Source organism: Acomys minous (assembly GCF_964271855.1).
Source record: "Acomys minous genome assembly, chromosome: 15".
Classification (NCBI taxonomy): domain Eukaryota; kingdom Metazoa; phylum Chordata; class Mammalia; order Rodentia; family Muridae; genus Acomys; species Acomys minous.
Window position 1 is genome coordinate 4,797,709 of NC_140497.1, and position 15,006 is coordinate 4,812,714.

Consider the following 15,006-nt stretch of genomic DNA (forward strand, 5'->3'; position numbering starts at 1 on the left):
TGCCCGTGTTGCCCCTGTAGACTCTAGCTATGAAACTGCGGCTCGCATATGAGTTTGAACAGTCAATCAAAGAAAGAGTGTGAGCACTGCAAACAGCAGAGAAGGCGTTGGGTGAGCGAGAGGTGAAAGTGACATTGAAGGGGAAAGGTAACTGAGGAGCTTTAATGTTAATGAGATGCAGGAGATTACAGAGGAGTGAGAAAACAGAATAAAAAACTCAACCTTTGAGCTGAGCCAGCACAGCTGCAGTGAACTGCTGACCTCTCTTTTCGTGCACCTGGACACCTCCCTCTTCTCTGAAATAAGGAGCATGCCTGCCCTTCTCCCTTCATGAAGATGGACACTGCAAACAGCGTGGAAGGTGTTCAGTGACTGACGGCTGGAAGTGGCAGGGTTCCAGTATCACAGGGAAGGTCTTCAGCCGAGCCCCACTCCTCAGGACAGGTTCAGAAGTCTTAGCCCACGTTAACGTGGTAGACTGCTTCTAATTACTCTACCTAAGAGGGTCCGTCTGTAGGATGTCCTGTTCAACTTGAGCTCCCCTGCATCCCCGCTCTGCTCTTTAGCTGCACTAAGGCCTGGAGTGTGTGGCTCCTGGGGAGAAGGGTTCTGACAGGGCCTGCACTGGGCAAACAACTGGGTGGAATCTGGAGTCCGAATCCACGTGGAATAAAAAGAACCTAGATAGTAGAGGTTGTGGTCAGTGGTGGCCAGTGACGCCTAGGATGGACTCTCTGTGACAGTAAGCCCCCTCCCCAGTTTGTGAACCTGCCCCTGCCCGGCTGAAAAGCATGTCATCTTGATGTGGCCAAAGTCCACAAAGAGACTCAACCAGAACCCGAAATAGATGCATGCCTGAGCGTGTCCTCCTACGGAGTCTTCTCTACGTATGGGTTCTGTTGGGAGGTATGCAGCTACGGGAGGTATGCCCTCTCCCTGGTGCTATGCAGCTACGAGGCTCAAACTGTCTTAAGATCCACATGCCATACAGTGTGGCTTTGGTTACAGCAAACGCATTCTCTTTAATTCAAAGCAAACTGATTTTATTTTGTTCAATTGACTGAATTTTATTAAACACATAAAAGCGGATTTAGTTTCACATTCATACAATAAGCTATTTTTGTAGATTCCTTGGCACAAATATAGCCCATTGTGAATTTGTAGTAAACACAGCCCAACTCTTACACAGAGCCTGTGGGGGGGGGGGGAGGGGTATGGGGGGGGCTCCAGGTCTGCCTTCCAGAGCCTGCTCAGCAGGGGAAGCACGGAGCCCTTCTGATTAGAGATTTGTTCTCCAAGCCTGCACTTATTGTTTCAAGTGGCAATTCTATTATCTGGCTATTTTTACCCTGGCTTGTGTAATACAATTATTACAAAGACTACATCTGCTCAAAGCACTTGTGTGACTCTAAGTTCACCTCCCTTAAGGAAGGGATTTTTTTTTTTCCAGCGCTTGCAAAACCTTTAAGGGATGGGATGCTAAGAGAAAGCATTTGCCAGGCTGAGAGTGTCCCACTCACTCATCCTGACTGGGATGCACTTAGTTTTTTGCTTAAACTGATGTCATCTGAACATGTCCCAGCACTTCATAATCTAAAACATCGAAGGCCACCTTAAATGTTGGTCAGTGTGCCCTCTCAGACTTGGATAACCATTGCTACCCAGTACATAGCACGTCTCCATGGTGCGTAATTGTATGTATTCTGTGCCTGTGGCAGATGTTCCATCCTCGTGTTCCCTTCCTGCTGACCTGCTTGCTATCTGTGGACAGTTCTGCACCTCATTCAGCCTTGGGTCCCCAGGGGTCACAGCTCTTGGTCCATACAGAAACAATTTCTATTGTCTTGACTGAAGCTTTGTTGTTTTTTAAATCAGCAGTGATTATCAAAGACACACGGGATGGTGTCCCTGATGAACTCCACCTTCCAGCTCTTCTATGCAGATCTTCTCCTATTCTCCTGAGAACCACAGAATGCTCACTGTATCTGTGGTCTAGAAAATTCTATCACCCCTCTTTTTGTTTTAGATTCTCCATGTTATTTAGTTTTGGGACACCCCTCTTTGCTCATGGTTCACTGGCATAGGGAGCATGGCTTACTGACATTCAGCATCTGTAGGTTAAGTGAACAATTTGATGAATACTCAAATTATGTGATGGTATGTCCATTCAGTTGGGGGAAGATGATGGTATGTCCATTCACTTAGGGAAAGATGATATGTCCCTTTGGTTTATGTGGAGGGGGGGATGGATATTCAGATGCAAAGAAGAAAGGTGTGGAACATCTCCCCAAGTATGCGTGATTCCATTGCAAATACTGGGTTTTTAGGAAAAATTGATGGTCCAGAGTGAAATGGCACTTTTGACATCTATTTATTATAAGCCTGTCAGGATGGTATAGATCTGTGTAGTGTGTATTAAATGAAAAATAGCATCATTGCCCGTCATTAAGCCTCAGTCAGAATTCTGATCTGGTTCATCATAGAGATAAAGCAGCATTCTATCAATATAGCATCAGCAACATTTTTTATGCATACACCTGTACACATATCCATGTATGTGTACACACATGTATAGTTGACCAAGGTCCATGTCAAATAACTTCTTTTATTGCTTCCCATTTGTTTTGTTGTTGTTGTTTTTGTTTTGTTTTGTTTTTGAGTCAGGGTCTTTCACTGTACCTGGAGCTTAGCCATTGTCTAGACTGGCTGGCCAGTGAGCTACTGGTATTAGGATCACAGGTGCATGCGTCCACATCTGGATTTTGGGGGGCACCAGTGACCCTGATACAAGTCCTCATGACTAAACAGCAAGTACTTTACCAACTGTGTCCTTGCCTAGCCTTCTGGACAACACCATCAGCAGTATTGTAAATGCTTTACAGTGTCTGGTTTCTGAGGTTGTTTCATATGGTTAAGTGTGTGGCTGATGACACTGAATGGAGATTTCATGTGAGCCAAGAGGGTATGCAGCTACGGGAGGTATGCAGAGAGAGGTCGAGATTGTAAAGGACTTGCAGGATGGTAGGGAATAGAGAATGTCAGCAAATGTGCTGCCCAGAGCTCTGAGCCAGGGTAATTGACACCCTGAGGCATAGGTTAGACTTCTCCATGGCTGCTGTCTACCAAGCTTGGCATCCTTGTCTTCCCTCTCTCCAACACCACATCTGGACACATCCGGACACCTTGCTTTGAATGAGCTTGTAACAGGAATGCTCAACCACATCCCCACCTTTCCCCCAAGACAGGGTTCCTCTGTGTAGCCCTGGCCATCCTGAGACTCTCTCTCTGTAGACCAGGCTGGCCTCATATGCAGAGATCCACCTGCTTCTGCCTACCAAGTGCTGAGATTAAAGATGTGTGTCCCCACGCCCACCTTCTGTCCAACTGACACCTAAGCCCAACTTCCCCTAAGGACATTGCCTCTTGGTACCTAGGAAGAAACAGAAGCAGAACGGGACCTTTTCGCCTGGATTTGAAAACTGGGTTTTATTGTTCATTTGTGAGTGTGAGCTGTTGTCTCCTTAAAAGTTAATGTTCAGTGATCACTGGTTGGTTGGATGCTTTAGTTATAAATCATGATGAGATGAAAGAGGAGATGGGACTGAAGATGCTATTGGACTGTGGAGATGTCTAGAGTCCGCAGGACTGAGCATCTGTTGAAGTTTACGTCTAAGGAAACAGATTATGTTCTTGGAGACTGAAGACAAACTAGACGTTGAATGTGTGACTGAGTTTAATCAAAATTTCTGTTTATTATTTTGTTAATATTTTAATTGCTGTGATTAACGAAGATCATCAAGCAACTTCCTAAAAAAGGGGAGCCTGGCACTGGGGGTGGCGTGGTGGCAAATGTGAGACACCTGCGCCTGCCTGGAAGTTTGCTTTACTTCATTTTAATAGTGTCAGAGTGATGTGTCATTTCCCAGATATGAGTGAAATCACAAATGTCATTTCTCAGATATGAGTAAAATCACAAATGTGTTCGTTGCTTCCTGAGTTGACAGTTGACAGACACCACGTCAACTAGTCTTGAGGGTTTCAGAATCCATCTTCTATAAGATATCCCCAGGGGCCTTCCCTGGTGTGAAGTCGTTCTGTGTATGGTGTGTCATGCTCTCCTATGACCTTCCCTGGTGTGAAGCCATTCTGTATGGTGTGTCATGCTCTCCTATGACCTTCCCTGGTGTGAAGCCATTCTGTGTATGGTGTGTCATGCTCTCCTATGACCTTCCCTGGTGTGAAGCCATTCTGTGTATGGTGTGTCATGCTCTCCTATGACCTTCTCTGGTGTGAAGCCATTCTGTGTATGGTGTGTCATGCTCTCCTATGACTTTCCCTGGTGTGAAGCCATCCTGTACCAGTGTGTGTGTCACGCTCTCCTATGACTCGCTGTCATTTTTCATATTGGCATCATGGCATTTGAATGTTGTTTATAGAGCCAAGATACATGTTTCTGGCTTTCACTCATAATAATTTTTGAGAACTCTTGATGTTCATATAATCTGTAATTCTAGATGGACATCACCATTGCTTCCTTCCTTCCCCACCCCCTCCTCAATTTGTCCTAAGGGAGAAGCCCTTCTCGCCTGGAAACTCACTGTATGGCCAGGGGCAGATTGCTGGGGTGCTATTTGTTACTGGGGCTTCTTTCATAATTTTATCAAGGCAATTTGTGATTATTTAATTAGTATAAATTAAATGTGTAGGCAGGAATAGCTGAGTGGCTCAAAACACTTAGAACAAAGTAAAGTAAGTAAATAGCTTCATTGTGGGGCTTGTACTCTTTTCAGTGACTTTTGTTTTAAGTCTTTCTTGGCTCTGTTTTTACTTCAGAATTGGTTCTCATGACATTACATGTGAATGCTATTGTAGAGGACATATATTTGTGTTGAAAATAAATATCTTACAGATAATCACATGAGGAAGTCAAGCAGACATATTTGCTTAAAAACAAACATGCATTCATGTCCACGTGCACACATACATACACACACATACACACACACAGACACACACACACACACACACACACACACACACACACACACACACACAAACCAAGAAACAAGAACCCAAGAAGGCATTTGACAGAGTAGGAGGTCCCGAACTGCACCCCTTCTTGCTAACTCTCCTGAGTAACAGGGAAGATGTGTGTGGGTGCGTGTTAGGAACATGAAGGGAAGTGTTGTGAGAGTGTTATGCTTAGCAACATCCTCATTTTTGCTCATCATTGAAATGGGATTGATATTTTAAAAAGTGCAGTTGACACTCACGACCTTCGGGATGATCCCATGCCCCTGTGCACACAGGCAGCAGTGTCAAACCCAATGGGTGAATAAAGGGAGGGGGAAGACCAGGAGGGAGATGTGTTCATGGGCAAAGAGGACTTGAACAGAGGATGTAGCTTACAAAAATGTCAAGGGAAACATTTTTAAAAGAAAATAACATAGTGTTTGGCTTAAGTAATTCTTTGGTAGCTAGATTTCCCAAGGAAGGCTCTGCTTCCAACCACCCTTGCTCCAGTTTCCTGCTGTGCATAGATGCCCACCTCTCTTCACAGACAGCCTTCTGCCAGCCTGGGGACAACTTAAAAAATATATATATGTATTCCCTCCTCCAAATCTAGTAGTTTCTCAGTCCCACAAGGCTGGATGTCTCAGCTGGTCTTCTGTATAAGATGGAGTCCCAAAGAAGTAGTCTCCAATGCCAGTGAAGGAGTGGATGTGCTAACAACGCACGGGCAAGCAGGCAAACAGCAAGAGCTTCCTTCTTGCCTGTCCTTATACACACTTGCAGTGGAAGGTGTGGCCCAGGTGAAAGATGTGTCTTCTCACCTCAAGATCCAGATCAAAGGTGTGTGTTTTCCTTCCTCAAAGGTCTGGACTAAAAGTGGATTCACCCACCCACTTCAAATCTCTCTCTCTCTCTCTCTCCCTCCCTCCCCTCTCTCTGTCTCTCTCTCTCTGTGTCTCTCTCTCTCTCTCTCTCTCTCTCTCTCTCTCTCTCTCTCTCTCTCTCTCTCTCTCTTTCTCACACACACACACACAATCTCTCACAGGTGTGCCCTTTATTTCTGGATTGTAGTTCATTCCAGATGTGGTCAAGTTGACATGAGGAGTCGCCATCACACAGCACCAGGGTCTCTGGCTTGTTAACTTTATCCCACTATCACCGTGGCCTTATCTTTCCACACAATCTGAGAAAACCCTTTCACATTTAAGCATTTGCAGGTCTCTGGGTCATCCTGTGTGAAGCCAGAGATGGCCCCCTTCCTGTGGGCCCCTGTGAGGTTAGGAACATGAGGTTCGGAACAGGTTCATGCTGGGCTTTTACCCCCAAGTCTTCTGGGTAGGAGAAAACCTCTTATCCCCTGTGCCTCATTCAAGAGACCTGTCTGCAACTGGCCACCATAACATTGACCATGTGCAACATGGAGGTAGCTTGAAAACAATTTCACCAGATGTATGGGAGAAATTTTCTGACTAATTAGAAAACCATGGATCAGCTATTCTAGAAGTGTTTCTGGATCTTAAGTCATTCTGACCATGTAATTTATTTGGTGAGTCTTTCTTCCTGAGGACCACTGAAGGCTGTTCTCTTTCCAATGACTGCAGGTGCATAATATGTTAATATTTTCAGCAATGGAGATTTACAGGCCTAAACCTACAGTTATTAAAAGATCTGTAATCATATTACAACAGGGGATCATGAAGGGTGGTTTCTATGTTCCAGAGGGTTTGAAAAGAGTAAGAAAATAATTTGAGGAGGGGGTTGAGGAAAGAGCAGGGTAAGTATGTAGCAAGGCTTTTCAGAGGTCAACTGTCTAGTTTCACCTTCTGGCTTTTGGGGGCGTATATTAACTTACCATGGGAAATGTTTCTTATCCCAAGGTGGAGAAACCATGTCCTTCTGTGCGATTACAGCTGATGAAAAACACCTGGGTCTACACAGAGAAACCCTGTCTCGAAAAACCAAAAAAAAAAAGAAAAAAAAAAAAAAAAAAAAAAAAAAAAGAAAAACACCTGGGTCTCAGAGCTCAGACTTGTTGGATGGCCCATGCCTTTTCTTTTAGTGTGTAGGACACTTTATGTTGAGCCTTCCCTGCCGTCTGTCCCTGTGCACTGCAGGCCCAGCTGCAGGTGCCCATGAGAAGTGTTGTCAGGTGCTAGAGGTGCATGTGCAAGTGACAGGAGAGTCATTTCATGCATGCCGGATGGCAGTGTCTGTTGAGCAGACACCGTCTCTGAGGCACAGGGGGCGTGGCACACGGAACCGTCACAGGCTTTTGAAACTCTATGCTTGTGTTTTCTACAAAGGATTAATGTGTGTTGTTCGCATCACGTCATTGCTATCCTAGACTCCCATCATGGGAGGGAGTTTCATATTCTTCCTTCTACACAGTGGGTCCTCACTGTGGACATTTCTGGTAGCAAAGGAGACCCTCTTGAGATCCATTGTGCAGGCAAACTTTATTGCTGTGTCCTCTGGAAGCAAAAACAACTTATCCCAGTGCTGTAGAAGTGACTCAGAAGGTCAAGTTGCCTGCTGCCAAGCTGGCTTCCTCAGCGTGAACCCTGGAAGCTACAGAGTCAAAGAAGAAAGCTGACTCCCACGGGGTTGGCCCCACATACACAAGTCACTCCCCAAACTCATGGATAACTACTATAAAATATGAACAAAGTTGTCATCAGTGTATATAGCTTTTATGCTACATTCTCCGACCCTGTGAGAGGAGTAGCATCTAGAATGTTCTCTTCGCCCACCAGTCTTTAAACATAAAGGCTTTTAGCAAGGATCTGGTTCTAATAATCTGGACTCTGGAGATTGAGAAGCTCATATTTTATCAAGTGGTTCTGCGCCCTGTTATGTGTGAATTAAGAAGGGAGACATCAGTGTAGATTGTTCCTGCCACAGGTGCATGGGTGGCACTTATGAGTGACACAGAAGACAGTGAACATTGAGTGCCAAGGGCAGAACTCTGGGAACGGTGAGACCATTGATTACTGAGTGAAGCTAGAGACCAGCATCTGATATGGATGTATTTACCGAGGGCGCCTGGGGCTCCTCTGAGGGTCAGGGCATGAAGTCTGTTGAGTGCTAAGGCAGTCTATTGGGGAGTCCCAGCAATGACCCTCAGCCACCCCCCTTTAAAAGCAACAGCACCTGCCGAGGCCACCATCACAAGGCACAGATAATCAGCATCCATCTGCGAAAGAAAATTAACTATTTAAAAACTATGATCTCCCCACCCCCCGTTTTTTTTTACTCACTTCCATTTGAGGGAAAAGGTGAAACTTTGGCAGAAGGAATTCCACTTTTCAAGACTTTCTCGGAAAGTCCCTTACTGTGTTTGGATCAGTTGCTTACTCCTCAGTCAAAGGTGTTGTCAATGGTGGGCCATATTGGCTGACTCCTGCCTAGCCAGGAAGTCCTCGTGGGTGTGAAAAGCATGACGTCATCTGCTCCCCTCCCTCATCACAAGAGGCAGAAAGGGAGCTTTCTGTTGAATGTAGTTCCCCTGTGTGCTCACATCGTTCAGAGAGTAAAGCGGGGATTTAAATATTCCTTAGAGTCAAGGCTCCTTGGAGATGCTTGGTTCTGATATTTTCCTAGCATACTTTCCAAGCATTTTTGTGCATTGTGTGTGGTCCCATGATGAGGGATGTCAAGGGGAAAATTACTAGCTTTAATAAATAAAATATAAACATGTAATTTTTTTAAATCACCAGCTCCCTCATGGCGAGGCACAGTCTGCTGGGGATTGTGGAATGCGTTTGTTTTTTATCCTTCTAGATGCTACAGAAAAGCTGACGGGTCCTTTAATTTGGGAAAGAAACTTTCTATTTAAGTTCATGTAGCCGACTGTTTTCTTGAGACCGGATCTCATGTAGTCCAGGCTGGCCTCTCACTCAGCTTTCCAGTTACCCCAGGCCAGGCTTGAAGTACTGATGCTTCTGCCTCAGTTCTGAGGTACTGGGTTCTAGGTGTGCTACCACACCTGGCATCTGCTGCTTATTTGTCTTTTATTAACTGAGTGTTGAGCCCACAACCTGGGTGCCCAGGGTAAGTGCTGCATCACTGAACTACAGCCCTGGCCTTTTCCTTAATGCTTATTTCAAGGCAGAGTGGCACTGGCTATGTAGTGTAAACTATTCTTTACCTCAAAATCCTCCTGTCACTTTCTTCTAGTAACTGAGCTGCAGGCATGTAAGGGTACCATCTTACCCGGATTATTTTTTCCCTATGTGTCCATCTACCAATCAATTATGTATATAAAACTATTATGTACCCATATTCTATCATCTGTCATCTACCTCATCTATTTATTCTCTATGTAAAGCACTTCTGTCAATCAGTCATCTGTCATCCATTTATCACCTATCTATTTATTTACCCTATCCACCTATGTATATCTGTCTATCTATTCACCTACCTGTTTTCTCTGTGTTTATCTGTCACCCATTTGTCTGTCCACCTACCTACCTACCTACCTACTTACCTACCTACCTAGCTACCTACCTACCTAGCTACCCACCTACCTAGCTAGCTACCTAACCATCTACCTACCTACCTACCCATCTGCCTGCCTACCTATCGACCTACCTACCTACCTAGCTACCTACCTACTTACCCATCTACCTACCTACCTAGCTACCTAACCATCTACCTACCTACCTAGCTACCTAGCTACCTACCTAGCTACCTAACCATCTACCTACCTACCTACCTACCTACCTACCTAGCTACCTAACCATCCACCTACCTACCTAGCTACCCACCTACCTACCTAGCTACCTAACCATCTACCTACCTACCTAGCTACCTACCTACCTACCTACCTATCTACTTACCTACCTAGCTACCTACCCGTCTCCATCCACCTATCATCTCCTTTTCATGTCCCTTTCTGGCATCTTCATGCATGCATCATATGCACACTGAGCTTATTACACAGTTGCCCTCCTTCAGGCTCTTATAATTCTCCCCCAAAATCTTTCTTCTGCTTCAAAAATTATGTATTTTCTCTCATGCATAGTATCCACAGAGAGACCATGAGGTCTTACACATTTACAGTCCCCTCTTTTGTGAGCTCATCCACTCACGTGGCTTCGAGGTTCTTTCTGCGCAGGGAACTTTTCTAGTAGTTTATGAGTTCCAGGTGCTTATAGTTGTTATTTCCCTGCCTGTGGCTTAAACCTTAACAGTTTAGTTTAATTTGGTATGATTGATTCAAACATAAAGCTTTCCCCAAAAGATACAGCCTGTTGATAATGATATTTGGTGGATGGACTGAGGACACTGACCCCTGCACAAAGTATCCTAAGTGCTTCTTCCTCTCACTCCAGCCCCTTCCCTGCCCAGCGCAGTCTACCCACAATGCCCCAGCCCCTTCCCTGTCCATCCCAGTCTACCCACAATGCCCCAGCCCCTTCCCTGTCCATCCCAGTCTACCCACAATGCCCCCAGCCCCTTCCCTGCCCAGCGCAGTCTACCCACAATGCCCCAGCCCCTTCCCTGCCCAGTGCAGTCTACCCACAATGCCCCAGCCCCTTCCCTGTCCATCCCAGTCTACCCACAATGCCCCCAGCCCCTTCCCTGCCCAGCGCAGTCTACCCACAATGCCCCAGCCCCTTCCCTGCCCAGTGCAGTCTACCCACAATGCCCCAGCCCCTTCCCTGCCCAGTGCAGTCTACCCACAATGCCCCAGCCCCTTCCCTACCTAGCCCAGTCTACCCACAATGCCCCAACCCCTTCCCTGCCCAGTGCAGTCTACCCACAATGCCCCAGCCCCTTCCCTGTCCATCCCAGTCTACCCACAATGCCCCAGCCCCTTCCCTGCCCAGCGCAGTCTACCCACAATGCCCCAGCCCCTTCCCTGCCCAGTGCAGTCTACCCACAATGCCCCAGCCCCTTCCCTGTCCATCCCAGTCTACCCACAATGCCCCAGCCCCTTCCCTGCCCAGTGCAGTCTACCCACAATGCCCCAGCCCCTTCCCTGCCCAGTGCAGTCTACCCACAATGCCCCAGCCCCTTCCCTGCCCAGTGCAGTCTACCCACAATGCTGCAGCCCCTTCCCTGTCCATCCCAGTCTACCCACAATGCCCCCAGCCCCTTCCCTGCCCAGTGCAGTCTACCCACAATGCCCCCAGCCCCTTCCCCACCTAGCCCAGTCTACCCACAATGCCCCAGCTCCTTTCCCGCCTAGCCCACTCTACCCACAAGGCCCCAGCCCCTCCCCTGTCCAGTTGATTCTCCCCACAATGCTGCAGCCCATTCCCTTCCTCAGCCTTAACTTCTGTCTGTATCTAGACTTCCTCCTCCTTTAGTCTTTTCATCCCTCTCCAGGGAGTCTTCCCTTTGGAGACCCAGGAGCTCACAACCCCCTAACCTGATGCCTGTCTTCTGCTTCCAGCCTCTCAGGGTTCTTGCCCTTGCTGAACATAACTAGAACTCTTTACAAAGTGCCTGGCTGCTCCTCCTTCCTTAGCAATCTTTGTTTTTATGGCCCTAGACTCAATTGCTCACTTGTGTACCTCGTGCACAGCATGTATGACTAATCTTGTGTCAGTTCATACAGGTTGCTGCAAGTTCCTGGGACGTGGGCATCACTAGGCCTACTCTCCCATACCTGCTAGCACTCATCACGCGGAGCCTCGTTCCTCCACAGCTCCTCCCCGGTGCCTACCTGCTTCCTCCACACTTACAAGCACCTCCCACCCATGGCTCAGGTGGCTCTGCCTCCATGTGGCCTTGTCTTGTCTCTGCCTTGGGCACCTAATTTGTTACTGCTGAGTTTCCTGTCGGGGGCCTCTGCCTTTGTGTCCTCAGCTTTCTGATAAGCCTGCATTTGGCAATGAATGCCTCTGTGTTTGTAGAGCAAATGGAATTAATCAGCAACCTTAAAACTAAATGCTACTGGCAAGCAGGGGTAATATATTAGTATACATTAAGCATCTTTCATGCAAATGTGAGTTGCAGTGCCTGTTTTGGCACCTGCCAGCTTCCTGTATGAAGTTCATATCATGCTGGTGACCATCACCCCTCACGAGGAAGGGTTCAGATAAGGTGAGCTCTGTGCCCGAGGAGTAATTATTCTCTGGTACAGAATCACCGTCCAATTTGCCAAAACATCATGTGCTCCCAGGGAGCTTTGTAAACACCAGAGGACACAACGTCCAGGTGATTTCCACTATGACAGAGATCAGCTATGGATGAGGTACCCTTTCACCACCAGTGTTTGACGGCGAGCCAAGTCATAATTCCATATGTTTATCCTAACAGATATATGAGCCAAGGCGTGCGGGAAGATGTGGCCACAGCGGAGCGCTCCCTGAACAAGGAGAGGCTTGCAGCTCTGAAGAATGCTCTGAATGCAATTGGCTTCAGCAGCTTGGTGAGTCTCCTTATCAGGATTTCACAGAGAAAACCAGCCTCTACCAGAGATAAAGAGTCACCCATCCCAAACCATTTCCTGAGCCCCAGTGAAGCCTGTTTCAACAGAGAACAGGCTCCCATCCGACCTCCTGAGGCTTACTGTCCAGTGGGAATGGGAGACAAAAAGCACGGAAGGGTGGTAGGTACCAGGAAGGCAGAAATACTAGACAGCACACACTAGCAAAACACTAATGCTACTTTATTCATTTATTTATTCATTTATTATTTATGTATTTTTATGTATGGCTGTTTTGCTTATATGCAGTATCCATGGAGGACAGAAGAGGGTATTGGGTCTTTAGAACTGCAGTTACATGCAGTTATAAGCAGTCTTGTAGCTGCTGGGAAACACACCCAAGTCCTCTGCAAGAGTGTTCCCAACCACTGAGCCATCTCTCCAGCCCCACTGTTTCAATAGAAATAGAAATACATACGTATTTAGAACAAACTAAATAACTGTGTTGGTTCGCCTGTGAGGAGTCTGGCCAGTTTGAAGAACTGTTAAATGACTACCCTGCTAACTAATGCAAGCACTTTACTTAAATATCTTTCTAGGAAGGTAGAGAACGCATAGGAAGTTTTAGCCCATCACTGTGCCAAAGCAATTTCTAAGATAATAACAGAAAGACCCGTGGCCCATGCCAAGCTGCCTGGTACTGCTAGCCTTGTCTGGATTCTGGGCACTTAACATGTGACTAAAGGAGGCTGAAGAAAGCAACTTCTCATATCTTAAAATATTAATTTAAATAGCCATGTGGTTAGAGGGTACTTCTCTGCACAGGTCTGGTTCCAGGAATTAGATGTGAACAGTTAAGCCCAGGAGGATGTTCTCAGACGCTGTTCCTGTCTCTCATGTGTTACCGCTGCTCTCTCAATATGGAAGTATTGTGCCCAAGTCCTCAGAACGATTAACAAGAGGTCACTAGGGGACGCTGGGATCCCACAGTTCTTGATCCCAAATATAGTCTGAAGTATGGGCTCCTTCTATTGTTGTTGTTGTTGTTGTTGTTGTTGTTTTTAGAAAGCTGTGTGTCACGCTCGCCCACAGGGTTAACTAATAGGGGTGTAAGGGGCAGAAACAAGGAAAGGCAACCAATGACTCACCCTAAATGGATTCACTGAGGCCTATACTTGGGCCAGGCCCCACACCTTTCAGAGCCTGCCATTCTAGGAGTGAGAGGCAGGTTGCTGGCGTCTTGTTCTTTTAGGCCCAATTATTCAATTTCTACATTTCTGTCTTTTCTGGCCCCACCAACCTGCATACTCTGTGTTTGCAATGGCTTCTGTGATGTCTCTTTTCCTATCCGCCTACCCCTGACATGAAGTTTCTAGAACCTATTTGGAACAGGAGCACAGACAGGGGCGGGTTACCATTTGCTTGGAAACAGCTTTGAAGTTCCGTAATTGATCCTCAAAGACAGGGCAAACAAAATTCATATTCATTTAAATTTAAATAGCCATGTGATTAGAGTCTGCTGACTGGCATAGCAGACAGAGATGGGGTGCATTTTAGCAAAAGGCCTGATGCCCATCCCTTTGTCCTAAGCCTTTAAAGAAATGTGAGGAATAAAAATAATCCCACTTAGGAGTGAGGGCCTCTGTCCATGACAATTCAGAGAACAGTATTTCTGGCAGGCGAGGGCTTTGGAGCAAAGTCTGCAAGGGACTGTGGTTCTTTGAAGACTGAGCTGCAGACGCACACCCACCTCTGTCTACGCTGAACCCAGCAGCAGGCAAGCTGACAAGGCGGGAGGGCACACAGCACCACTGCAGACTGGGGCAGGATCCCAGGTCTGCTGATGCCACAGGGAGTGTTTCTGACTCAAATTCAGCACCATAGTATAAGCTGTAGTGGCTTTTCATAGCTTCGAGGCAAAGCTCACTGAACCACCACACCGGAGCGTGGCACAGGCCCTCCCTGCCTGAATGCCCAGAAGTGTCCATCCTGCCACGTCCAGTAGGAAAGCCTGCTGTCTGCCACGGTCACGGAGAGCTACAGCTCAGAGTGAATTAATTCCGGTGTCTCCAGGCTCTCGCTTTAAAGATGGGAAAGTGACAACTCCAGGCTTCAGTCCTTACTCCAGACCCTGCTCCCCTGCTTCCTGCACCTATGAGCAAGGACTGGGTGTTTCCTGCCGGAGCCTGAATCACAGTCACAAATTTGCTTTTTGAATAATGATCACCCAGAACACACTGATTCTTATCAGAACAGCAGCATCGATTTAAGGGCAACACACGCTGAGCCAGGATTTGATTTTGAGCAGACCGACCTCTGTGGGTTGAGGAGTGGCCAGGCCGCGGCCAGAGCCCTTCCTCCCTCCTCTGAGCTGTCCTATCTGTTCTCTGTGGTCGCCCAGGAGGTGGAGAACCTGTTTGTTATCCTAGCGGCCGCATTACACGTTGGAGACATTCAGTTCACGGCGCTGACTGAAGCGGACTCGGCCTTTGTCTCTGACCTCCAGCTTCTGGAACAAGGTCAGTAGAGCAGGGCCTGGACGGGAAGGTGGCTGCTGTGCAGTTTCACAGCACCGCCAGTAGATGGAGACACAGTACAAAAAGCAGGCCAGTCGC

General features: G+C 47.0%; 1 protein-coding gene across 5 annotated transcripts in view; it reads left to right on the forward strand.

Moving 5' to 3' along the window:
- The window catches only part of MYO16 (myosin XVI), a 464,729-nt gene that overhangs the window by 253,020 nt on the left and 196,703 nt on the right, over positions 1–15,006 (forward strand). For all 5 annotated transcript variants that reach the window (XM_084759479.1, XM_084759478.1, XM_084759475.1 and 2 more), the window contains exons 17-18: positions 12,283–12,394; positions 14,793–14,910. In XM_084759479.1, coding sequence (XP_084615605.1) covers positions 12,283–12,394; positions 14,793–14,910 — 230 coding nt within the window. The remainder of the gene's footprint in view (positions 1–12,282; positions 12,395–14,792; positions 14,911–15,006) is intronic.